Here is a 25,588-nt window from a genome sequence, read left to right on the forward strand (position 1 = left end):
AAATATATATCTTTCGAAAATAACAAAAACAAAATTGTACTAAACAAAAGAGCTAAAAAAAAAAAAAAAAAGGGAAACATGCGCGGGCAGAAAATAGAAATATATTTGAAGAGGAAAAAAGAAAGAAAAGAAAGAAAAACACAACCCCCGATTAATGTTAGAAAATGGAAATCAATCAGTATATTTCGCCACTGAAACTCACACTCACGTTCACTCACATCCGCCCAACATACACTTACATCCACACCACAAAAAGAACATGTTGAAAAAAAACATTTATTGTTTTGGAAAAAGAAGACAAAAAAAATCTATGCCTCAATCATGCCATTCTGTAACATATATTGATAGGTACCGTATCCAATGGCGCCCACGAGGATGAGGATGGCGTACAGGCCGACGCCAAAGCCGCTAACATCTTTCGAGCCCGTGGTGGAGGAGACGACGGGGTTTTGCACTTTTGCGACGGGGTCGCCGGGCTGTAGCGTTTATCATTGGGGGAGGGGGATGGTTAGCCATTGTTGGAATGTTGGGGTTTAGGGTTCTGAGCTTTCGGGGATGTGAGGAAAGGAGGATGGGATGGATGGGATGGGGTGAGATTATGGTTTATCCTATTTCTTTTGTTGTGTACGTGTACATATATATAATTTGCGGGTTCCGAAAGGGCAAGGGAGGAAGACAAAAGAAAAAACCAAACGCACTAGTCTCTTCAGCTTTCCGATCTGGAGACGCTCTAGGATTTCACGGGCCTCGTCGCTGTGGCCGACGTCTTCGAAAGCGTCGGTGGCATCTCGACCGCCGACATCGAGGAGGACTTCTTCGCCGCCGCTGTTGTTGAGATAGTTAGCTTTGTATGTGGTGGATTTGCAGATTTGTATGGATAAATGAATGTAGACTGCACAAAAAAAAAAGATCAAGACGAAGTATATAAGAAATGGCATCAGGAGGCAGGTCGAGGTTCAACTGGAGAGAGGTATGCAAATTCTCTTCCCCGACCCACTCCAATTGAATCCAACAAGGGCAAAGGGAGGGAGGATGTGGGAAGATAGTGAATTGAGGAGAGGAATTCAGTGGAAAAGGGCAAACGTACGGATGCTCATCGACGAAGTTGGAGACATCGTAGACTGTGTCATGGATGGTGACATATAGGTCCTTCTTGGTGTTGTGCTCGGCGAGTTCCTTGAAGGTCAATTCCTTCGAGTCAGACATGGTGCGAGAGAACGTCTTTTCGTTCTGGATAATGTGGCCAGGGACGAGAGGCGAGGATACGGCGAGAGTAAAGGAGGTGAGGAGACAGAGGGAGAGCGAGCGTATGCGCGTGAGTGAGTGAGTGTGTTGGGAGCTGTTGAGGTTGGAGGTGAAGAGGCGAGGCTGATGAGGATTTGGGACGGTAAGTCAGCAAAAATAGCAAATAGAACAATTGGTAAATATCACAAGCAGGACTGAAAGACTCCTCACTAATAACAATAATCAAAAAAACCCAAGGCCCGAAGGTCAAAATCAGAAATACTAGCGGTTAATAAATAAGTTGATTTAAAATCCAGCGGCGGCCGGGAAGATATTTATTTCTTGAGCATGCCAAGCGCACTCTTGTATGTGTGTTTCAAGCATACAACGAGTAAATATGGCTATGCTCTCTAGAAATATCTCATTACCATTACTCTCTCTTTTACTATTACTCCAGTCTTCAAGCATTACCATAGGACCCTGCAGCGCCACCGGTGGTTGTCGGTGCCTTTGGCTGCTTATTCCCCTTGTCAATATTTATCTCCGTATATCGGATCATTATTTCATATGCGGCTGAGAGTGATGCGATGCGAACGAGCTCCACGAGATATTCGTAGTATCCAGAATCCAGGACGGTCCTCTCTCCCTCTCTCACTCTCTCTCTCTCGTCTCCGCCTGCAGAAACCAGACACAATGTACATGTACAATAGAAGCTGGCGTTTCTTTGTTCCCTTGTCGACATGAGGAAATCTTTTTGCCTAGGTGCCTCAGCCAATCACCGCTTGCTGATTCATTCCTGTTCGCGGTGGAAACGGGGTTAAAGCGGGTGTGTGGGCTTGGATATACGCTGCGGAATGGGTAAGAAAGCATACGACTACTAGGAGCAGTAGAAGTAGTATCCCGATGGAAGAAAGAGGGATGGTTTACTGTACTCTGCATTGGTTAGTATCGTTTGTTGTTTCTTGCCAGCGAAATATCTTCTGATAAATATAACACCCATCCAAATACTCGCACGTAATATGGGGAATCTTTGAACAAACTAAATAACTACCGGGCACCTTGCATTTTGATGCTGTTTCTCTATGCATGCTGTGCATTCATACGTTCTCTTCTATCTAGCTGCTCAGTGTTTCTTGAAGATAATAACTAGAGCATCCATCCTAGCCTTGCTCAGTATAGATACAGTATATCAACTTGAAAGGGTTAGATGCCAACACGGAGCAATTCAAGTGGCCAGAAGGATCAAACCTGGAGATTATACAGTGTTTCACAGAACATGAGCCGACGGATATTTCATGACTTGCATAGTATACTAGTATTTCATCAATGCGTTGTTGGCCCTGCAGCGTCGTGGTGCCAAGCAACTTGCATCATTGCAGTCGATGCTGCTTCACCACCGACGCCAACCACCCTGTCTGATCTGGAATACATAGACCTAGCACGACAGTATCGAGACACGTATATATACATGGCAACTCATCTGCATCAGATCATCCCAGCAAAAGAAGACCCTTCGTCATCCAGTCGCTCCGTCACCTAACCTAACCATCCCATCCCCCTCTACCCTTCTCACCTCATCCTTTCCCCCGCCTCTTTTAACGCTCCCCCGCCCATCCCACCATGTCCCGCAACCGTGTCAAAAACATCGCATACGACCACGATGACTTCGCCTCCGACGACGACAATGACAGTAACGACATGACCCCTGAAGACCGCGAGCAGATGCAGCAGGGCTCCGCACAGGTGCGCCAGCTGCTAGATACGGACACCCCGCCCGTCCCCGCGTCCGACGAGGAGATCTGGGAGGCGCTGTGGTATTACTACTATGACGTTGAGAAGGTGGTGGGGTTCCTGCGGAGTATGTTTTTGATTTCTCTCTCTTCTTTTAAATGCGTGTGGAGTTGCTTATTGGAGATCTTTTTTATTGTGTGTGGGTAGAGAAATATACGCCGAAAACGCCAAAGAAGCAGCAGCAGCAGCAGCAGGTGAAGGTTAAGGGTAAGTAGATTCCTTTTTTTTAAATTGCTATCTTTACTTCTTTTCCTACGGGAACTACACATTCCTATCGTTCTATGTGAGGGCGAAGGGGTCGGAAAACCTATTTCATATATATAAATATATGGCTGTTGGGGAAGTCGTGGGCGGATTGCATATTGCGAATATCCGATTCAAAAGCGTATGTTCCTCTTCTCCTAGGTTCGATCTTTTGCTCTGTTGTATATTTTTCCGCTCCCAACCAACTGATCCAACGCCAGCGAATAGTTTCTTCCTTTTGTTGAATTTTCTGGTGAAATAAACAGAAAGAAAATTCAGAAGAAAAGAAAAGAAAGAAAAGAAAAGAGGTCCCCTTGTCTAATTCGTCCCTCCAGGAACCGCTCCATCATCATCTCCATACCCCGTCCCGATGTGTCCAGAACCTTTCTCCGCTGCCGACTTCTTCAAGGATTCGCCATGGCTGAATATCCCCACCCGCCGCAGAGCTGACATCCTAATCGAACCTCTCTACCCTCGACTGGGCTTGCTTGGTGGTGCGCAAGAGACATCGGGGAAGGTATCGAAACTTGCCGCGCTAGCTGCGCGCAAGAGGAAAGAGAGCGAGAGGAAGGCTGCGGCGGAAGCTGTCAGTGGTGGTGTGGTTACTGGCAGTGAGACATCCGAGGGCACTCAGAATCAACAGCGGAAGTCCCGTGTCTCGCTGCTGGATAGGTTAGCGGTTGACGGGAAAGCACAAGGAGCTCTGCTAGCCCGCTCCATCCATCTGCCATTGCGGAGTGGGAAGGATGCTTTGAACTGGTCGTCGCTCAAGAAGCCGCTCCGGGCTAGTCCTGATGTTGCGGGCACGCCGGAATCTACCACCATGGTGCCTGGCGTTCCTCCGAATGGAAAGAGAAAAGCCACAGCAGCGCTGTCTGGAGAAAGCACGGCGCAGGAAGTGGAACGCCCCTCGAAGCTGCCTAACCTACGAGCGGAACCTTCAGCATTTGCCCTGGTCCTTGTCGGCGCGGGAGGAGCTGAAGATGGAGGTGACCGTGATGACGGCTTCATACCCAACCCCATCTCACATAACATCGACGTCATGCGATTCTTTGGTCAGGATCTTACTGAAGCATTTGACTTTGCAGAACCAAGCCCGGACGATATTGTCATCAAGGCACGGGAGTCAGCTAAAGGTTTGTTCAGTATTCGCACAGTCGCAGCAAACACGCGTTAGAAGTGAAAAACAGTTTAAAGAAGTGAAGTATGAAAAGTTAGAAGCCTAACCATTTTGTGGTGTTTCATTTTTTTTTACCGCTTGTGCGTAAAAAATTAATAGGCAATTCCAATAAGAATAAAACAAAACGGACGACTGCGAATAAATCGTCACCAGGAAAGAATGATGATGTGGTGGAAGGCATTGGGGAGCTGTCTATCCAGGAGACAGCGAAGGTCAAAAGCAAGAATATCGATGTTTTGGCCGAATATCGCAAAACGGAGAGGAAAAAAGCCGCTAATTTTGTTGTCATCGGTATGGAATCCAATAGAAACGTGGCTACAATGAAGATGGGAGATCGAGGCTAACCATCTGATATCATTGTGATTCCATAGGCCATGTCGATGCTGGGAAAAGCACACTGATGGGACGACTGCTTTACGAACTGAAGGCGGTTGACCAGCGAACTATTGATAGGTACCAAAGGGAGGCCGATAGGATAGGCAAGGGCTCGTTTGCACTGGCATGGGTGCTTGACCAGGGGTCAGAGGAGCGGGCACGTGGGGTGACGATCGATATAGCAACCAACCGATTCGCGACGGAGAACACCAACTTCACGATCCTAGATGCGCCAGGCCATCGCGACTTCGTACCCAACATGATTGCGGGAGCAAGCCAAGCGGACTTTGCGGTGCTAGTCCTTGACGCCACGACCGGAAACTTCGAATCGGGCCTAAGGGGCCAGACGAAAGAGCATGCCCTCCTCGTCCGAAGCATGGGCGTGCAACGGATCGTCGTTGCAGTGAACAAGATGGACGCAGCCGGGTGGTCGCACGACCGTTTTGACGAGATCCAACAGCAGACGGCCTCCTTCCTCACCACAGCCGGCTTCCAGGCGAAAAACATCTCCTTCGTCCCCTGCTCGGGGCTACGGGGCGACAACGTGGCCCAGCGCGCACACGACACGAACGCCAGCTGGTACACCGGCCGGACGCTCGTTGAGGAACTCGACACGTCCGAGCCATACACGTACGCGCTCGACAAGCCGCTACGCATGACCATCGCCGACGTGTTCCGCGGCGGCGTGCAGAACCCGCTCTCCATCTCCGGGCGCCTCGACGCGGGCCACCTGCAGGTCGGCGACCAGCTCACCACCATGCCCAGCGGGGAGACATGCACGGTCCGGAGCCTGGCGGTCGACGAGGCGCCCAGCGAGTGGAGCGTGGCGGGGCAGAACGTCACGCTGCACCTGACGGACATCGACCCGACACACGTGCGGATCGGGGACATTCTGTGCAGCCCGTCCGCGCCGGTGAAGAACGTGACGTCTTTCACGGCGAAGGTGCTGGCGTTCGATCATCTGACGCCGATGCACATCGAGGTGCATCGCGGCCGGTTACAGGTGCCCGGGCGCATCAGTCGGCTGGTTGCGCTGCTGGACAAGGGCAGCGGGATGGCCGTGAAGAAACGGCCGAAGATCGTGGGGCCTGGAGGCGTTGCGCGGATCGTTGTGGAACTGGAGCAGGCGATTCCGCTGGAAGCGCCTGGGAGGGTTGTGCTGAGGGCTGCGGGGGAGACTGTTGCGGCCGGATTGTTGGAGTGATTTATTGTTGTTTTTTTGTTATGGTTTGGGGCTATGGAAATGGTCCCCTTTCTCCTTTTACATTTTACACGACGAATGATAGATCCATGGATGGATGGACGCTTGGATGAATTGATTGCGTGAACGCTTGGGTGCCCGATAAGGTTTATTCCCCCAAGGTATAAGGGCATTCCCCATCTCATCTAGGAATGAGGTCATGGCACCATACGGCTTTTACTAGTACTATGCAAGTTCACAGGGAACAGAGCTGATTACAAGCCAACAGCTACGTAGGAATTCCCGCACAAAAAAAAAAAATAAAATAAAATAAAAGAAAGAAATAAATGAAACACACAAAGTGGACAACCTGTCCACAGCAAGGCGGCAAGGCTCGCAGTCATAGTCACAGTCACCGTCTCATCTCCTGCCTTGCTCTCCCGTACACAGGTAGAAAAGTGTCCTTTCAATCAGCGGCTGTATCGACCCCTTGCAGCCCCTTCCACCGTGCGTCTATCGCCACGCCCAAGCGCGGCCTACTTCCACGGTGGAAGGCACCAGAACCCCTGCGGCAGCGCGGCACCGTGCTGAGTCACGGGCGCCCAGCCAGCCAGCGGCGGCGGAATCGCCCTCAACGGCCAGCGCGCAATTGCCACAGCCGCACGGGGCGTGGCAGGGGTCGCGGCGCTAGGGCCCGAAGCAGACTAGCGCGGGCAGTGGGCAGCCTCTGAAAAGGCCAACTGTTAAGAAGAAAGCGGAAGGAGCATACAAAACCACATCTGTCGATCTCCGTTGACCTCGTTCTCACTCTCACTCACTCTCACTATCTCTCACTCACACTCTCTCTCCCTCTCTCTCATATATGCCTTCTCCAGGGCGAGCTCAGCACAGCTAAGCTACGAGTCTTGAGCATTTCCCTGCATTGAAGATACCCCTTCTGAGCTGTTTGCTGTTTTTTCTTTCTGTTTTTCTTTCAAACATCCCCCTTCTCCGCCCCCGTTGAGATAGAAGACGGAAAGAAGCCCTTGCGAGAGAGCAATAGATAGCTTCACTAAAAGCTGGTTCTCCCTTCTGGAAGGAAAACTAAGCTCGTACCACTCGCACGAACACACACATACACACAGACACCATGTCCAGAATGTCGCGGCGGGACGCTTCGTCCTCGCCCTTCGCCTGGACAACGGTCCTCTATCTCCTCCTCGTCTTCATTGCACCCCTCACTCTGCTGGGGACGGCACACGCGGGGGATGATCAAGTGCCCATCAAGGAGGATTATGGCACCGGTATGATTTGATTCCCCGTAGAAGGTTTTATTCTATACAAGAGTGAAGAAATGAAGAAATGAAGAAAGAAAGAAGGAAAGAGGTGCCGAAGTTGTTAGTTGCATTTGCTAACCTTTGTGTGTTTTCTTCCGTTTTGCGCAGTAATTGGCATCGATTTGGGAACGACATACTCATGCGTCGGAGCGATGCAGAATGGCAAAGTCGAGATTTTCGTCAATGACCAGGGAAACAGAATTACTCCTTCGTACGTGGCCTTTACGGACGATGAGCGGTTGGTGGGCGACGCGGCGAAGAATCAGTACGCTGCGAACCCGAAGAGGACAATCTTTGATATCAAGTACGTATCTTTCTGCCAATTTCTGTCATTTGGATGTTAGTTTTGTTGAACTAATTTTTTTTTTCTTTTTTTTTTTCTCTCTTTTTCTCTATTTAAAGACGTTTGATCGGTCGGAAATTCGATGACCAAGACGCCCAAAAGGACATGAAGCATTTCCCCTTCCGTGTTGTCAACAAGGATGGCAAGCCCCAGGTTAAGGTTGAGGTTAACGGCAAGGATAAGGTTTTCACTCCTGAGGAGGTGTCCGCCATGGTCCTGGGCAAGATGAAGGAGATCGCCGAGAACTACCTTGGAAAGACCGTCACCAACGCCGTCGTCACTGTACCCGCCTACTTCAACGATAACCAGAGACAAGCCACCAAGGACGCCGGCACTATCGCCGGTCTCAATGTTCTCCGTGTCGTCAACGAACCCACCGCCGCAGCTATCGCCTACGGTTTGGACAAGACTGGCGATGAGCGCCAGATCATCGTCTACGATCTCGGTGGAGGTACCTTCGATGTCTCCCTCTTGTCCATTGATAATGGCGCCTTCGAGGTCCTGGCCACTGCCGGTGATACTCACTTGGGTGGTGAGGATTTCGACCAACGTGTCATCAACCACTTCGTCAAGATGTACAACAAGAAGAACGACGTCGATATCACCAAGGACCTCAAGACCATGGGTAAACTGAAGCGCGAGGTTGAGAAGGCCAAGCGTACCCTCTCTTCCCAAATGTCCACCCGTATTGAGATCGAGGCCTTCCACAACGGCAAGGACTTCTCCGAGACCCTGACTCGCGCCAAGTTCGAGGAATTGAACATGGATCTGTTCAAGAAAACCCTCCGCCCTGTCGAGCAGGTGCTCAAGGACGCCAAGGTTAAGAAGTCCGAAATTCACGATATCGTTCTCGTCGGTGGTTCCACTCGTATCCCGAAGGTCCAGGCACTCCTTGAGGAGTTCTTTGGCGGCAAGAAGGCCTCCAAGGGTATCAACCCTGATGAGGCTGTTGCCTTTGGCGCTGCTATCCAGGGTGGTGTCCTCTCTGGAGACGAAGGTGCCTCTGAGATCGTTCTCATGGATGTTAACCCCTTGACCCTTGGTATTGAGACTACTGGAGGCATCATGACAAAGCTCATCCCCCGTAACACTGTCATCCCTACCCGCAAGTCCCAGATCTTCTCTACTGCAGCTGATAACCAGCCCGTGGTCCTTATCCAAGTTTGTACGTTACATTTCCCTAATTCCAATCTTTCGAATACTTTTTGCAGCAAAAAGAAAGACAACGTACTAACAACTCCCACCAGACGAAGGAGAACGCCCCATGACCAAGGACAACAACCTCCTCGGCAAATTCGAACTAACCGGCATCCCTCCGGCTCCCCGAGGCGTGCCCCAAATTGAGGTCTCCTTCGAACTTGACGCCAACGGAATCCTCAAAGTAACCGCCGGCGACAAGGGCACCGGCAAAGCTGAATCCATCACCATCACCAACGACAAGGGCCGCCTCTCACAAGAAGAGATCGACCGCATGGTCGCTGAAGCCGCCGAGTTCGCGGAGGAAGATAAGGCGATGAAGGCTAAGGTTGAGGCCCGGAACGCTCTAGAGAATTATGCGTTCAGCCTAAAGAACCAGGTAAATGATAAGGAAGGGCTCGGTGGCAAGATTGATGACGATGATAAGGAGACGGTATGTTTCCCCCCTCCCCCGGGTCATTTCCTATCCCAAATCCATTATCCACAGTGTATTGTCCTTGTGAAACATTTAGAAGCTAACGACTGATAATTACAGCTCATGGAAGCCATCAAGGAAGCTACCGAGTGGCTCGAGGAGAACGCCGCGACGGCCTCAACTGAGGACTTCGAGGAGCAGAAGGAGAAACTGTCCAGCGTTGCCTACCCGATTACGAGCAAGTTGTATGGCTCTGAGGGCGGGGCTCCTGGTGGTGAAGATGACGAGCCGAGCGGACATGATGAGCTGTAGTTTTTGTAATGTAGGACGGTGGTGAATTACTGTTTTTCTTTTTTATCTGTAATTGTTACTGATTGATAAAATGTCTTGATTGTTATATTCATTTTCATTTTCATTCTCACTATCAATATCATTTTCGTACAACATAACCAAAAACTTTTGCTGCAATGCTGCGAGGGTTCTCAGAAAATGGAGTTAAATTCTTTCTTCTGGTTTGCTTTGCCCTGATCTTTTCTCCTCTACTCTTCGACTTAATTATACAGATGGAGTTACTCCTTCGCTTCTCCTTTTCTTGATTGACCAACTTGTTTTTTAGAGCTTCTGTGAGTTCGTAGCTTGTTTATTTGTTTATTTTCTTTTATTTTCTTTATTTTTCTATTTTTTTTTTTTTTTTGAACAAAAAGCAAATTAAATTGAATTATTGGATGGGAGGGAAGGAGGTGTGAGAGAGACAACTATGATAATAAATGAAGAACAAGAATAGTAGTAATGTTTAGAAATGCAAGACTAATAACAATGATAATGAAAGATGAGATAGATAACAAGAAAGGAAATGGATATGAAGAGTTTTCATCGCAATTCTGATTGTTGAGAATAGAAGAAGGTGCTCAGTAGCACGAAGCCTACCGGTACAGTACATATATTATTTATTATGTTGCCATCCATGATGGAAAAGCGGATTCTTCCGCCGCCGCTTGCTTGCATATATCTGACCTCTCCCACGCCACCATCGCCCAACGGTCGCCGCCATATAACCCAGACGCCAGGAGCAGAAGAAGATGCTTCGCCGCTGGTCCTTCCACGGACTCAAATATCATCATAGCCCCTCGGTATGTGTCCTACAGGGAGCTCTGAACTCTGAGTTCGTCCGTGGCCCACGTCCCGGATCCGCTTGCTGGTGACGACGGGCGGAAGAGAGGTATATGCTGGTGCGCTGGAGGTTGGCGAACTGACCCGTGATCCGGAGCGGTGAACGCAGGAAACCCCCCCTTTTTTCCCCGCCAGCGCATGGGCAATAATAGGACGGAATATTTGTCCATCTTAGCAATTATGCCGTCTGGATCCCTCGTGAAGGTTTCCGGGAGGGGGGTTGTCCATGTCATTGTATAGGACGATGGATAGGATCCAGATCCAGATCCAGATGTCTGCGGTGGTGATGCGCTTGTCGAAGAATTTCTCTACGGGTTAGTGGTGAGTGAAGGGCTAGGAAGGGTGTATTTTGAAATGATACATGGCATCTCATAGTCTGCGATTGGGATTGGTAATTTCCAACACCCATCAGCTTGTTTGTAGGCATTTTGCCACATCGTGAGATATGTAAGTAGCCCTGCATGCCGTGGCGCATGAGGCGTGTATTTGTTGATGATTTCCATTGGGGCTGTCAAAAGAGAACTAACTGCTTGAGCAAGGGTTGGGAAAATCTGTCTTCCGAGGGCAATTTGGATTATTATCCTTTGTCAATTGACGGGGGGATTTCACCCTCATTATCACCACTCTGTGAAGCACCAGCGACAAGTATTGTCAGTGATAATAGTGCCGGGGAGTTGGTGATCATGGGCGAGCCGGATTGTTGAATAACTATTAAATTGATGCTTGCAAGCAATGGTAGAGAGATGTTCTCCAATGAGTGTCGGGATGCTATTCACCAGGCCTATTCCATATCCTCCACGTCTGCTCCGGGCCGGGAAAGCCTTTCTCGTTCCGAAGCTGATGGTCACTCGGCTATGGAATGGTAATGCAGAAATGGATGTACTGGCTGTCGCGATACTGAGGGTTGTCTTGCTGATGGACAAGAGCCTGCTGACAACGGTCAAGCGGAAGGCAGCAATCAACAGGGGCTGTACGGAGTACATAGCACTCTGTTTCGTATATGAAAGAAAAACTGGGGAGAGGGGAAGCGTAGGTGGATCTTCAGCCGCAGAATGTGGTGTGTTATCTGTATTGGAAGTGAAATGGGGCTCTTTGCTTCTGGAAACGTTAAATAAGCTTAAATGGTTAACTCAACGTCTGCCTCCAAACCATCAGTTCCCCGCACTCACTCTTTGCTTCTCTTGACCTTTGTAATTTGCACTGATACATCTGAATAGAGCAGTTGAACTTTGCTGGATCCAGGCCGTGATGTTAGCCTCACTTGTAGCGATAGCCATCTGGCAGGGGGAAATGGGCAGTGCTCAACAGTCATCGACGCTCTGACCTCCTTGCTCCATCTCCCTGTCATCCACCCCACCACAGCTCCAGGGACCAAGTGCCAAATTACGAACAGCTGTGTTGACTCCGACATGTTCTCCCAGAGCCCCTGCATGCATACCCATATCTGCTTCCCCGTCTAACATCCCTGTTCCGCAGTGGATGTCCATCTTCTTTGCCGTGTTTGTGACAACCATATCGGAGACGCCGACCTGTCATGACAAGGATTTCGCTCGGCAGCCAGCCTGGAAATGCGAGGCTCATTTATTGAAGAGAGAGGTTGTTTTGGGGGATCTGCAAGGCGGGGGCGAAACAGACACAGCCCAAGTCGGCCATTCGAGAAGCCCTGGTTGCTCTCTGAATGATCGCCATATTTCTCTGCCATAAGGAGCCACTTTCTCGTCAGAGGGTGGCTATACGTCCAGAGAATGCCTTTTACATATATTAATTATATCCCGTTTATCTCGAGGTACAGATGGACATTTCTGACCTTCCTGCCCTTCGTTCGCCCTCCATAAACTTAATCTTAATCAGACCTCTCTTGAATTTGCATTAAATATCTATCATTGGAACATACATACTTTCACTGTGATGGTAGTAGTAATTTTTTTCTCTCCTTGCAACATGGTTGCTGCACAGTCATATGTTTACACTCTGTTTCTTTGTTTTGCTGCCCTACCCGTGCTGGCGCAAGAAGTTCTTCATGATGGAAAGACATACGTGAAAGCAGACAACTTTGGCTTCACCTTAAATCTGGTCTCTGGCCTCGAAGAAGCTCCCTTGAAAGCTAGGTCTCCGGGCGCACTCGGAGACGCAGTGTTAGAAAAGCGTCAGGGATCGCGATGCATAAATCCTTTGTGGGGTATGGCGATTTTAATTCCCTCTCTTCCAGATACCCTCTCCTAATTTGCTGCTAGGGTAGCAGAAGCTATTAATTTCATCTGTCTGTTTCTATTCCCTTCAACTTTTGTGTCTCTTTCCAATATTTTTTTCCGCCTCCTTAACTTGTCGGCAGGACCGTGTCCAAATGTCCCTTCAAAATGCAAACCCCCTGGTGCCGAATGTTGCGGCTCGCAATACTACTTTTGGCCAGAGACGCATTTTTGTTGTCCAGATTACTCGGGTGCTTGCTTGTTGGGAACCTTCTGCTGTCCGATAAACTGCTGTCCGCAGGGAGGAAAATGTGGATCTGACGGAAGCTGCTCGACACCCGTTCAGATCACTATGACTCGGACTTCAGTCAGCAGGACTACGTCGTCCTCAACAAAAACCCAGTCAACGACCACGCCAACTTCGTCTCGTTGTTCTGTTCCTAAGAGACCGCGACAGGCTGCGCCAGGGAATCCACCCACAGTAAGGATGCGATTTAGGGAGAAAATTATGCAGGTATCTGATGGGAAGGGGGGCCTGCGGGGGGTTTGCGTTGATAATAGGGAGGTACGAGAAACTTGAGATATGCTTCCTCCTTTTGAATATCTTGCTGATGAATATCTGTGTAGGTGCTAAATAGCATGTGTGACGGTAATTACCCTGTTCATCGGTTAACATCTGATATATTAAAGATAATGAACTAATCTGAAAAATACGCTAGGTATAAAGGATTATACTGGCTGCGTCACGGAAGAGATGGAATTGAAGTATGAGCCGGACAAGAAGACCAGAGCTGATAATAGATCGAAGAAATGCCCTGACGACTTTTGCAGTATAGTTCCAAGAGACCCTCGCAATCAATCCTCTTGGCACCTTCGTCGCTGATGTATAGTTAAAATACAGAACCAGAAAATATAGATTGCGATCCCGCGAATCCGAATACGCCTTGTAATCAGTATTATCAATTTATAGACTTTTCTGCCAGCCAGCTGAGCAATAACCACCCTTTCCAGCTTACATGTGATGAGTTTCCATTTGGTAAACAATCGTTTTCCTTTTGACCCAACCTCCAAGACAACTCTCTGGATATCTTCTCTGACCCGGCAATGTACAGCGAACTCGAAAGAGGGAGGAAATCCCAAGCGGGGGACAAGCATATGTGTACCGGCCTGGCAACAGAATATTCAAGGGGGCTATCTGAGTGGCATCGGGAAGAGAGCCAGTGGCCCGGATAGGTCCTACATTTTGAAGATTGTTGGGTGGGACTGTGCCACGCGCCGCCCGAAAAGTGGCTTTTCCACAAATTGTGGGGGGAGAGCCAGACGGGAGATAGAGACCACCTCTAGTCGGGATGTTACAGGCCGTAAGTCATATTATACAAATCTAGATACCCCGTTGGCTGTTCGTAATAAAAGTGTACATGGCTAACTAAAATATTCGTTCAGAGGATTTGTGGATGGATTTCGAACAGCCAGGAGAAAATTATTTGCTTCTTTATATCGGCGATTTGCCTCCAGGAGTGTAAGTTTCCTTTTCTTTCTCTCCCTACATAATATTTTTCTATCTTTTCCTTTCTATTTTCTTTCCTTTTGCTTGTTTCTTCCTTAAAACCGTGACCTTTAAAACACCTCACTCCCTCATTTCACTGACGCGCGTTGTATCTGGATGTCCAGGTATACCTACGACCTCAACCTCAATGCTGGCTCCTTCTCTGATGTTTCTATCATCGACAAACTCGGGGAACAATACGCAGCAATCCCCGGCTTCAATGCCAAAAACGGCCGACAAACCATCTCCTTCAACCTGCAATATGGCGCACCAGGACTGGCGCTCATGGGCGTAACTCGAGATACGAATATCTCTATGGCATATAATGCCACGGGAGCCACGGGAGCCGATGCAGTTCCGAAGAAGAGTTCGGCTGTAGGCGCGTTGCTTGGGTTGAAAGATGGGAATGGTGAGGTCGGGATCTTTGCTTTGCCAGGGGTTGTGGCTTTCGGAATGGCTGCTATGTGGATGTAGATGTGGATGTGAGATGTCCCAAAGGGTTCGTGTCAGAATGAACATAAAATACAATGCGCCTCCTGTAGCGGCATCTCTGCCTCTATTGTTATTTCTTTCTGTTTAATAGTACAAACGTATACCCAATTTCAACAGGAATGCCGGAATAGGTTGTGAAATTCCATCACGGCGAGTCACATTAGGTTTGAGAAACACGAAACATCAAGCAAAATTCATTCTTTAATCTAAACAAAGGCGAGTTGCAAAACAAGGTTCGTTAAAATGGTGGAGTAAAATAAGGATATAAAGCTCAGAGAGAGAACTAAATCTAATTTAATAAGCCTAAATCTAATTTAATAAGCAGCTATCGAAAAATCCAATGGGGGAATCCGAAGCCTAGCAATGTCAAGGCATAGTGCCAGAGAAGAAAATACATCGAGTAAAATTAGAGAAAAGAGAAAAAAAAGAAAGATCCAAGTTCATGTCTAATATGCTAGCTTTCGTTCATAAAATACAAGGTATGCCTGATCATTTTGAAGGCTATCAGCCGGTTTCAAGCCCATGGGGTTGAAATCTGTCACTCGTTGGTCATCAAATTTGCGCCAACATCCACGGCGGTCATCTCTGACGAGGGATATGTAGTGCCCTTCACTACTTGAGGAGCCTATATGGCGGACGATGCCGTAGGCGTTGTAAATGTAAGGGGGGGTGGTCGCAAGCTCCGGCTGTAGTTGTTTATTGTTCCCATCAGCTCTCCCGTTGGGGGCAGATGAGGTGCGGATGGGCGGAGCCATAAACGACGTGATGTCTAGGCCGGTAATGGGGAAGTTGATAGGGGTGTGTATTTTGCGCGTTTGCTGATAACGGGAGAGCGAAAAGCGTTTAAAATGGATTACGAGGAAACGAGGAGCCCTTGTGAGAATGATCTGTTTCGTGGCCTCGCGTTCGGAACGACAGTATGGGCACTTCCAAACTTCGTCACCGCTGAGCATTTCCTCTTGGCAGTAGCTATTGAGACATTGATAGAGGTCTCCTGCTCCCGATGCTGGGGATGACGGAATTTCAACACTGATACTGAAGAATGCTTCGTAGGTGGTGGAAGTACGCCGGCATGTTCTGCAGCGAAGTCGGCTGGCATGTTGCCCGGCAAATAATGAGGAAATGTAGGAGTATTCGCGGTGGCAGTATCGATTCCATTCGATTGTTGAAACTTGTTCGATTGGCATCTGTTCGCGGCGCATTTCTTGTTCAGTTGTCAGCGGCCTGAGCGGTGTTCTATTCCAGTTCAAATTGAGATCTTCATGTAGGCAGTCGAGGAGAACGTCAAAAAATTCCTTTGCGTCCTGTTGTCGGCTGCCAGCCCATTCGGGATTTAGCCGTCCAATAAAATTTCGAAACGACGTAGGACGGATAACCTCGACATCATTTTTCCATAACGACCTTACGAGGTTCGCGAACAAACCAGGAAGAATACCTTGCGAGCCCTTCCAGTTTTTCTGTACTTGGGAATGGAATCGATTGTCGATAAAAAATTTGGTTAGTTGAACGGTGACGCTCAAACATTGGATGATAGCATTCATATAACACGTCGAACCCATGTTGACGAGGCCGGTGCGTGGTAATTTCATGCGGTCAATTGGTGAACTTGAAGCATATAACGCTGTTTTAGACGCGGATGATTGCCGGGCAAGGGGGGCTTGAACATGCCTACCCTCAGACACGCCGCTGTATATGGGTCGAGGAACTGCCGGCGTAGGACGAGGAAGTGACGGAGGTAGAGAAGGTTCAGGCAAAGGAATTTGAGGTGAGACTGCTTGCGCATGTGCTCCAACCATGGACTGTCTAATATCATGAGGCTCGGGGAACCTTCTAAAGAAATCTTCATAATCATGCACAAATGGACTGGGGTGCTCTTGATTATCATAGCCATCAGGCTCTTCCGTGATAGCCCCATCCTCTGTTACATAGGTGGAAGGGTCGATTTCCTCATTCCTAGCTTTTTCGAGCCAGACGCGTTCCTCCTCGGAGTTAAGGGGTTTATATTCACGCAACCTGCGCTTTCTTACTTCCCAGCTGGAATTTGCGCTAGCAGTACGTTTAAGAGGTTTGGCTGCGACCTGGGCTGGCCTCCGAGCATGGATTGAACTCATAACGGCAGCTGTTTTAGAGGTGGCTAATGCGTGAGGGCCAACGAGATCGACCCACGCATCAAGCCCGCCAACCAAAAGAGCAGGTTGTCGCCCATCCTTGAGGGGCTTGTAAGCATTGAATTCGTATAAGGTGTCGTAGAGGGCCCGCAGATGTGGTAGGCTGCTACCTGCTGGAGAGCCAACAAGGTAGGACGCCTCCCGCGTATTCTGATCATAGTAAACAACCAAATCGAACTCGTTCCTTCTGCCGAAAAGAGACTGCTCCACCTCTGGAGAGAGAACCAACCGATCTTCGAGCTCTTCAGCGGACACATTTTCTTTAAGAGCAACCGGCTCTATACATATAATTGACTTGGAGTAAATGTGACCGGCGTCGAACCTATCCCGCGGACGGACATCGATGAGTAATACATCATACTTTTGAAGATAATCGTACAGCCTATCCGGATGTATAGTTGGCTGCAAAGGAATGTCTGCGGAGCGGCTCGGTGCATCTCCCCTCGAGTAAACGCTATTTGGCGTTTGGGATCGGTATGGGCTGTCACCGTTATATCCGTTTAGATTGTCACTCAGTGAGCCATTGAGAGACGGCGTCTGGAGAGATATACCCGGGTTAGCAGTATCAGTTGATGTCTTGGGTGGATTCGAGGGCGGTTGCAATGGAACTGTCCACACTGGACTATATGCTGGACTCGGGTAACGAGGAAGTGAGGTGTTTGCTACATGTAATGGAACTTTCGGCGGTATAACAGGAGGACTTTGCGATGAGCCCATATCGCGGGGTCCAAGAGGTCTTGAGTTAGGGTAGTTTAATGCGTTGTCTCTTGATAATGGCCGCTCTGCTGGAGATGATTGGGATGATGTACTGCTGTGAGGAATGCCATTCTGCTCAGCCGCATTTGAACTTCTATTTTGGCGTGACCGCCTCAACTCCGCAAATCTCTGGGCAAGATTATCTGAGGCACTGGTCTCTGAATTAATTTGTTTGCGAGGGATCTCCGATCTGGGTCTCTGCTCCGTGTTTGGCTGACTGATAGAATAACTTTGTGGGGTAACAGATGCGGGCCGCTTGGGCTGGAAGTTGGATGGGCTGGGCATGCGAAGTGGAGGTTCATTTGGGGGTTGGCTGCGACGATGCATAGGGAGAGATGGGCTATAAGCAGAATCTACTTCGGTGGGAGGTGTCCGGGAGAGCTTCCCCTGAGCGGGAGAAGTTGTTTGAAGGCCGTTGAGGGACTTTTTGCTTTGGTCAATCTTGTGCTTCACGCTCGACATAGTTTCTTCTTGCGATCGAATAGCCTACAGATATTAGCATGCTCCATGCCGTTCTGAAACTCGGGGGACGTCTCATGTTCTCCCAAACTTACTGCCAACAGCTTTATAAACCGATCATTCCACCCCGGATGTTGTCGTCTCATATAATAATAATCTGCGTGATTGGGTATGGCATTGATAGTGATTTCTGAAGCCCGGAGATAGTCATCGAAGGCTAGATCTAGTTTCCCATTTGCTAGGGATATCTTGGAATTTTGGATGGAATCCTCCGAGGTGCGGAGTAGTTCGTTCAGCTATGGTAAAGAGATCGTGTTAACACCGGATAAATATCTCAACATTTTGTCATGGAGCCAGCAAACTGCACATACGGATGCTCCCTCATCAATTTTCATAGACGCAGTGATATCCTCAAGTCGCTCAGCAGTATGATTCGAATGGCTTTGCGGAACAGATCTTGAAGAGGCACCTATCCCCCGGGATGGGTCCTCGCCGCCCATGATGTTCTGACCTCGCATTATCCTATCGCTGCTAGAAACGATCGAGATAGTCGTCTCCTCGCAGGATCCCTAACAACGAGGGAACCCCACTGCACGAAGTATATCACAGGACCGGTATATAAGAATAGCAGATTCGCATTCTCATGAGCGCGATATTCGCAAGCGGCGGGATCAAACCCCGCTACAGCACAGCAGAGGACGTCGAAAGAGAGGGGAAAATAGGAGCCCAGCGATGGATATAAGGGGTCTTAAGAGATCCAAAGGACTGAACAGCAGTGATTGTGAAAAGGCTGCCACCCAAGTCGCAGGTGTCGCACTCTTGTCCTCCCTGGTCCTGTAGCGAGCAAATGGATACAACAACGGCGGAGTCTTGGCACAGGCGGCGCTGGGAAGTGTTACGACGTCACAGCCAGCGAGCGGGAGGCGGTATTTGACTCCGTCTTGTTCCGTATGGAAACGTTGTCATACATCTGTATCGAGTGGACATGGCTGGATTTTGATGCGGCTCACATGATTAAGCAGAAATAACGTACTATATTTACAAGTACTCGTCTGTACGGTAATATTTCGAGGCAAGGCAGCGCTGTTACCACCGCAAACAGCTTCCACCTCACCACCTCGTTACTCTTTATATGAAACCTCCAACCATGCCAACAACCCAGCTCCTTAAGACAGCCCGTGTGTTGAAATTTACTTGATTCTCTTGGAGCCTTGACTTAGTGGTTTGAACTGAGTAGTCTGTGGCTAACCGCAATCAAACACTTCTGGCATCCACACCGAGCTTAAGTTTCCTCTCCTCCGCCATCGTCCTGGTGAATCCCCCTCTACGAATACTGCTAGTTAATCAACATCTGTTCGCATCCCCATAGCTTCTGTCGTCCCGCTACGTACCGAGAGTTCCTGAATTTCGATTTGCAGATTACCGTCGTCATGGCGGGCTGGTTTACCTCTACCTCTCCGTTCGATGAGCAGGTTGAGAAAGCGACCTCGTCATCCCTGTACGTTTCTCCATCAGCGGTAACTATATTGCTGCGCGTTTCTAACTTAGCAAAAGAGAGGATATTGCGGCGAACCTAGAGATTTCAGATGTTATCCGATCGAAGAGCGTACAGCCCAAGGATGCTATGCGATCACTGAAACGAAGATTAGAGAGCAGGAATCCGAATGTGCAACTGGCAACCCTAAAGGTTCAATTACCCCTTCCCAGCCCTGGCCTGTCTGTTTTCGTCTGCTTACCGTGGCCAATCGATATCTAGTTGACGGATACATGTGTCAAAAATGGCGGAAACCACTTTCTCGCGGAGATCGCTTCTCGGGAGTTCATGGATAATCTTGTCTCGTTGCTGAGAGCTTCCGGACCCGCCACTCTCAACGAAGAGGTAAAGACAAAAGTACTAGAATTAATTCAGACATGGGCTTTGGCTACGCAAACCCGCGCTGATCTACCATATATTGGTGAAACCTACCGGGGTCTGCAAAAAGAAGGTTATCAGTTTCCGCCGAAGACAGAGATGGCAAGCAGCATGCTTGACAGCAGCGCCGTAAGTAATTCAACCAGGGCTATTATGACCTCGACAAATATGTATTTTAACCAACCCAAAGCCTCCAGAGTGGATAGATTCGGACGTCTGTATGCGTTGTCGAACTGCCTTTACTTTCACTAACCGGAAACATCACTGCCGGAACTGCGGCAGCGTTTTTGATGCGCAGTGTTCTAGCAAAAGCATTCCACTTCCTCACCTAGGGATTATGCAAGCCGTAAGAGTCGATGACGGGTGCTATGCTAAGCTAACATCGAAATCTTTTAATCCTGCAAACTCATCAAATCGATCCGGACTCAAACCTGCGTCGAGCTCCAAACCCTCCGTAGCTCCGATGGAACCTCGTGGTGGGAGAGCCGAGTCGGACTTCGATGAGGACCTAAAACGTGCTCTCCAGATGAGCCTTGAAGAGGTAAAGGCTCATACTGGTGCTGGATATGTCCCACAGACCAAATCGGCTATACCAGAATTAAAGAAACCTGAGCCGAAGGTGCCCGAAGCAAACGGGCTACATGGGGATTCCTTGGAAGATGATGATCCAGATTTGCGAGCTGCCATCCAAGCTTCGTTGAAAGATATGGAAGAGCAGAAGCAGAAGCACTCAGCTGCTCTGAAAAGCACGACTGTAGCAAATTCATCTACTTCCACTGCCATGTCCACCGCCCTCATGCCGAAGAAAGACTACGAGCTTACTGCTGTTGAAGCAGAAAATATTAATTTGTTTGCCACACTAGTTGATAGGTTACAACATCAGCCTCCTGGCACGATCCTGCGAGAACCACAAATACAAGAACTATATGAGAGCATAGGGGCCTTAAGACCTAAACTAGCGCGTACTTACGGGGAAACAATGAGTAAACATGGTATGTTTTACAAGCGAATTTTTCTGGTCCTTTGCTAACCAAATCTTAGATACCCTTCTCGACCTCCATGCCAAGTTATCAACAGTCGTCAGGTACTATGATCGTATGCTTGAAGACCGTCTCTCAAACACCTACGCACAACACACTCTGGGCACCTACAACTATCTACCATCCAGCCAACCTGCTTCAAATATATATCCATCCATGCCAACAAACCTACCAGATAATAAGGGGGGTGTGGAGAACTTCTATTTTGGGTCGGGGCCTGTAGACAATACTGTTCCTCCGAGCCAATACCACCAACCTGAGCGCCATTTGTCTGCCGGACCTGGCAACGAACAGCATGCCGGTGTGCTTTCGCAATCCACGCAAATTAACAGCGCCCAAAATCATTACCAGCCACTCGCATCACCGCAATCTACACATAATCCAGCTCAATATCACGTCCATCCAATGCCTCAAGGAGAACCTTCGCAAGCTGGACAGGCCGAACAGGCGGGCACAACTGGGCCAGCTGGTTACTATCTCCCACAGGGAGTGACTATTCCCGTGGGCCACGACCCTAATGCTGGCACAGCACCACAGTACGTTCCTGCACCGGAGCCATCATATCCTCCGTCGCCGACAATGCGAAGGGACTCTCAGTTCCAGACAGCCCAACCGACCCCGCGGTCGAACCACTCGCAACCTACCTATTATCCTTCCTCAGATGTGATTCAACCTCATCAGCCACAACCTGTAGCCTATAACGCCCAGCAAATGTCCTCCGCTGCACATTTCCAAGCCCAGCCCCAATCACAAGAAGGCCCCAGCTCCCTACCACCAAGCGCAGCACAGCCCTCCCAACCCCATAATAATTGGCCACAGCCAGACTCCGGAGCAGGTCCCCAATACATGGCACCACTTGGAAATCCCGTCTATCAAAGTTTCGTCCCCATGGCGCCGACCGTGGAGCAATCGTACGTACCCCACCAACAGCAACATGCAACCCCGAATCCGGTTAAAGAAACACCCTTGATAGACATATGAAACTTTTTATTCCTTATCTGACCTTCCTTCCACTCATGGCGCTGGTTGTATTCTCCTTGCGCACCTCTTTGCGTGCCATATTTGATACCCAATGTGGCTTCTCCCGCCCTTTTCTCTCCCTGCTTGGTTGACTTGATCTGATGGGGCTCCCCGATGAACCGTATCCAATTGCTTTGAAGAAAACGTTTTCACTGTCTCTGTTATATTATATTTTTCTGTGCATGAGATTTTCTGAGATATGCCAAAAACTTAAGTTGTTTTTATGAACGTCTGGATGGGAAGTCATTTACATGTGTACTACTGGTCTAATGGACATAGAAGAACCAACAATAGCTCCTTTTATCTAGCCTGTTTATTTGAAGGGCTAGAACAAATCCCATTGTCTCTGGTCATCCGTATCTTGAATGGTAGATAGAAAACAAGTAGTAACCTTGGAAGTCTCCAGGCTGGTATTCACGTGACCACCCTCACCGCCTTCAGTATCGGGATCTCTTTGCCATTCCTTCCTTATCTTGCGCCGAGATGTGTCTCTTATTGGAAAACTGTTTATCCTGGAACTGTAGCTATCTTCATTCCAGAGTGGCGAGGATCACATTTTTCCCCTTCCACTCTCCAGTCAATCCGTCATGCTTCTTTCTGGTTTGCCAGCGGCCTATGCCTGTGTGCACTAACTAGTCAAGGCCGTGTCGCGATTGGAGCTTCGCCTGCAACTCCCAACGGGTCATCTCGGTCAGAATCTTCCAATTACCTCCCAACCACGCCTATATCCATCGCGAACGGAACAATCGATTGCTCCCCACGAGCGCCTTTGAATTGCGCCGCATCCTCCTGCAGCTAGCCCCATCGGAACCGATCTTCGTGGCGAGATCCATGACGTCTGCAGGAATCAGGAGGAACAGGACGAGCGCTTCTGCAGGCAAATAACCACTTCTGATTCGCTCTTCCTTGTCGCCAATATGCCGTCACACAGTACGTCGTCCCCGACTAAACATTCAGCGTCCTCGCAGCGAGCATCGTCAGATCCACTTCGATCGCCTTCCGCTGAAACAGGCCCGACACTTTCGCATCACAAAACATCGACCCACAAACATAATCGGCCACATGTGGTTGTTTCGCACCGCTCACACATGCATGCGCGCAACCCGTCACTGAAAAACATAAATAGGTTGCAGAGACTTGCTGCGGCTCACAATCTTCTAGGCGAGGGTGACACACATGCTGCACCTGCGTTAAGACACCACCAACGCAAAAAATCAGCGCCCGAATCTCCCGGATCGAGCCCTCGCGCTGGCCATCATCACATTCGCTGGAATGGCTCAACAGTTTCGCTGACGGGCCAAGGGGCTAATACGGCGATCAGGAAAAACCTTTCCACCCCGTTACTGAGGAATATATCAGGGGTTCTCGGTAGGAAATCGCCTTTGATGAACAAAACAGGAGCAGTTGATAAAGCGGGGCAGAAAAAGAAAGTGGGATTCGAGCTTGTGGCTTCGGAGGACGACGACGACGAGTGGGAAGATAATAATAGTTCTTATTCTCCGGAAAGTACAAGGCGGAATTCGGTGGTTACGTCCAAAATGAGTGTGGACAATAGCCCCGAGTCTCCTCTCCAGGCGCAAAAATCCCCTTCAGCCCAAGCAAGCGGCGATCTTGAGGGAGAGGCCGCGCGGGACACTACAGAACGCGCCAATGGTTCCGGCGCTGAGCCTCCTCAGGGACAGCATTCACGATCCCTTTATCAGGACGATATTGCTACCCGTCTCCTTTATCAACCGCATTCGTCTAAAGCTCCACCTGCTATATCATCTGTGTCAGCTACCGCAACGCCACCAGCAGTGGAACGAAGTCCTCGTCCGCCGTCCTTTCCGACTCTCCCTTCAGGCCGTATCCGCGATTCCTGGTCTGTTGCGGGGAGTGCGTCAACAAGCAATCCGCATGGAACATCATCTTCCATTGAAGGAGGGGTATCCAAATTCCTTATAAACAACCCCAGTTCCCAAACTGGGGCCATGGCTGATTCTGAACCCCCGTCCTCATTCCTGCCACACTACAACCCAAACACGCCACCATCCCCAGAAACGCAGGGCTCCAGACGGCCTACCTCTCGCGGTCGCCAACAAGAGCCACCCTCACGTACACAGCAAAAATTATGGTTACAACGAACCGCAACTCTTACTACCTCCCCCCCCGATCCTTCTATGTCCGGACCGTCCCCAACCATTGCCCCATCTTCGATGGAACCCACATTTATCGCTACTCAGTCTCGACCCGGCTCTCGGGACCATGCAAGAGACGGCCGCAGGGCATTGCTGGGAATGGGAGGAACTACAGGCATAAATCCCGAGAGCGAAGTTAAACGTGCCCGCAAGGTCTATGATAAATTCACTACAGAGTATTCAGTAGTCCGCCGTTTCAGATCTCCCATCGCGGAAAGCTTGCTCAGGCTCGATAAGATGGCAGGGGCGGATGCGAAATCCAGCAATACCCCTCAAACCCAGTCCAGCGGACAGAACCCCGTCGTCGCCAACGGAGCCCTTTCTCGCCCACCTTCATCGCGAAATGTCGACTCCGACCCCGCCGTCAACCACCAGTTTATCAGCAGGTTGCCCAAATCATCCAGCCAGGTACGATTCAGGACTTCGGAGGATACCGTCCACGTCAACTATTCAGATGAGCCCGCTGAGCGATTGGATGTGGAACATCAGCAGCAACGACTCAACTCGGTTGCCATTGTTCTTGCAGATGGAAACGTGTACGAAGAACCGATAGACGATGAAGACGGCGCCGGTGGCGTTGGCGGTGGCGATGGGCATGCCGCATATCAACCCAATGAAGCGGAACTACTCATTAGACGGATATGGGATAGTCGAGAAGTAGCCGTTGCGGGTGATTGACAACCTTTTTGACGCATCTCATCCCCGCTAGCATGTTTGTTTGTTTTTTTTCTTTTCTTTTCTTCTGCTCTGGCGATATGTATACTCCGCAATGCGTGAGCTCGTAACTACAATGATTTGTTCACCGAGCTCTTTCAGCTGATGATTCGATCGTTACGTCGGCCATCCTCCTTTTCGTGCTCTCCGTGTTTTTCATAATTGGCATGGGAGGTTTACATCACATCACAGAAAGCGTCCTCCTATTTTCTTCTCCCGAGACATGTTACTTTATCTTCCATTGTCATATACTATTACACTATTTATCTAGCATTCGTTGATTGACATCTCTCATGTTAAATATTATTAGTTTTCCTTCCCTCCTCTTTTTTTCTGTTTTTTTCTTCAAATATACAATTCGTCAATTTCTGGTGTTTCTAACATATCCCAAACCAGCCTTTGTCCTTTTGCCATATTTGTCAGAAATGAAGTTCTTTGTTCTTTCATCGTGCATTATCTCATTTTGTTGAGCAGTTTTTACCTAGTTGTTAGTTAAAGGGGGTTGGTTAGTTTAATCTTGATGTCTCCTTTGCGTGGTTGAGCAGATACGGTGAGTACAGAGTAGATATCGTCCGTCAGTTGTGTATCCATGTTCCTCCAAAGCAATTACATTACCAAGATTATCTCTGACCAGATCCAGGAATGTTCGGGGAACTCCCCCTGGATCAGAACGACATGTAG

The 25,588-nt window shown here is 49.1% G+C and overlaps 9 protein-coding genes across 9 annotated transcripts; 6 read left to right on the forward strand and 3 right to left on the reverse strand.

Moving 5' to 3' along the window:
* Nucleotides 1-308: 308 nt before the first annotated feature.
* On the reverse strand, nucleotides 309-1,206 carry HCBG_05943 (uncharacterized protein; the record flags this gene model as incomplete). Its single annotated transcript, XM_045432992.1, has 3 exons — nucleotides 309-476; nucleotides 699-825; nucleotides 1,088-1,206. The coding sequence occupies 3 exons, from the start codon at nucleotides 1,204-1,206 to the stop codon at nucleotides 309-311; spliced, it is 414 nt and encodes a 137-aa protein (XP_045286160.1).
* Nucleotides 1,207-2,844: 1,638 nt separating this feature from the next.
* HCBG_05944 (elongation factor Tu GTP binding domain-containing protein) lies at nucleotides 2,845-6,017 on the forward strand (the record flags this gene model as incomplete). The annotated part of the gene is made up of 5 exons (XM_045432993.1): nucleotides 2,845-3,082; nucleotides 3,163-3,222; nucleotides 3,594-4,394; nucleotides 4,538-4,729; nucleotides 4,810-6,017. The coding sequence occupies 5 exons, from the start codon at nucleotides 2,845-2,847 to the stop codon at nucleotides 6,015-6,017; spliced, it is 2,499 nt and encodes an 832-aa protein (XP_045286161.1).
* Nucleotides 6,018-6,340: 323 nt separating this feature from the next.
* HCBG_05945 (uncharacterized protein) lies at nucleotides 6,341-6,724 on the forward strand (the record flags this gene model as incomplete). Its single annotated transcript, XM_045432994.1, has 1 exon — nucleotides 6,341-6,724. One exon carries the CDS (start codon nucleotides 6,341-6,343, stop codon nucleotides 6,722-6,724), a length of 384 nt encoding a protein of 127 aa, XP_045286162.1.
* A 133-nt stretch (nucleotides 6,725-6,857) lies between these two features.
* On the forward strand, nucleotides 6,858-10,083 carry HCBG_05946 (dnaK-type molecular chaperone bipA; the record flags this gene model as incomplete). The annotated part of the gene is made up of 5 exons (XM_045432995.1): nucleotides 6,858-7,276; nucleotides 7,418-7,613; nucleotides 7,712-8,817; nucleotides 8,900-9,282; nucleotides 9,385-10,083. 5 exons carry the CDS (start codon nucleotides 7,123-7,125, stop codon nucleotides 9,574-9,576), a joined length of 2,031 nt encoding a protein of 676 aa, XP_045286163.1.
* Nucleotides 10,084-11,011: 928 nt separating this feature from the next.
* Nucleotides 11,012-12,015, reverse strand: HCBG_05947 (uncharacterized protein; the record flags this gene model as incomplete). Its single annotated transcript, XM_045432996.1, has 4 exons — nucleotides 11,012-11,059; nucleotides 11,211-11,532; nucleotides 11,604-11,666; nucleotides 11,873-12,015. 4 exons carry the CDS (start codon nucleotides 12,013-12,015, stop codon nucleotides 11,012-11,014), a joined length of 576 nt encoding a protein of 191 aa, XP_045286164.1.
* Nucleotides 12,016-12,375: 360 nt separating this feature from the next.
* Nucleotides 12,376-14,643, forward strand: HCBG_05948 (uncharacterized protein; the record flags this gene model as incomplete). Its single annotated transcript, XM_045432997.1, has 6 exons — nucleotides 12,376-12,613; nucleotides 12,970-12,990; nucleotides 13,343-13,453; nucleotides 13,736-13,984; nucleotides 14,067-14,142; nucleotides 14,295-14,643. 6 exons carry the CDS (start codon nucleotides 12,376-12,378, stop codon nucleotides 14,641-14,643), a joined length of 1,044 nt encoding a protein of 347 aa, XP_045286165.1.
* A 252-nt stretch (nucleotides 14,644-14,895) lies between these two features.
* HCBG_05949 (ubiquitin carboxyl-terminal hydrolase) lies at nucleotides 14,896-18,544 on the reverse strand (the record flags this gene model as incomplete). Its single annotated transcript, XM_045432998.1, has 4 exons — nucleotides 14,896-14,944; nucleotides 14,965-18,071; nucleotides 18,140-18,340; nucleotides 18,416-18,544. The coding sequence occupies 3 exons, from the start codon at nucleotides 18,542-18,544 to the stop codon at nucleotides 15,108-15,110; spliced, it is 3,294 nt and encodes a 1,097-aa protein (XP_045286166.1).
* Nucleotides 18,545-19,279: 735 nt separating this feature from the next.
* Nucleotides 19,280-21,977, forward strand: HCBG_05950 (vacuolar sorting-associated protein; the record flags this gene model as incomplete). The annotated part of the gene is made up of 5 exons (XM_045432999.1): nucleotides 19,280-19,542; nucleotides 19,599-19,731; nucleotides 19,801-20,085; nucleotides 20,147-20,948; nucleotides 20,998-21,977. 5 exons carry the CDS (start codon nucleotides 19,475-19,477, stop codon nucleotides 21,975-21,977), a joined length of 2,268 nt encoding a protein of 755 aa, XP_045286167.1.
* Nucleotides 21,978-22,933: 956 nt separating this feature from the next.
* On the forward strand, nucleotides 22,934-24,871 carry HCBG_05951 (uncharacterized protein; the record flags this gene model as incomplete). The annotated part of the gene is made up of 1 exon (XM_045433000.1): nucleotides 22,934-24,871. The coding sequence occupies one exon, from the start codon at nucleotides 22,934-22,936 to the stop codon at nucleotides 24,869-24,871; it is 1,938 nt and encodes a 645-aa protein (XP_045286168.1).
* Nucleotides 24,872-25,588: the final 717 nt, after the last annotated feature.

The sequence above is a fragment of the Histoplasma capsulatum genome (assembly GCF_000150115.1).
Source record: "Histoplasma capsulatum G186AR genomic scaffold supercont2.8, whole genome shotgun sequence".
Classification (NCBI taxonomy): Eukaryota; Fungi; Ascomycota; class Eurotiomycetes; order Onygenales; family Ajellomycetaceae; genus Histoplasma; species Histoplasma capsulatum.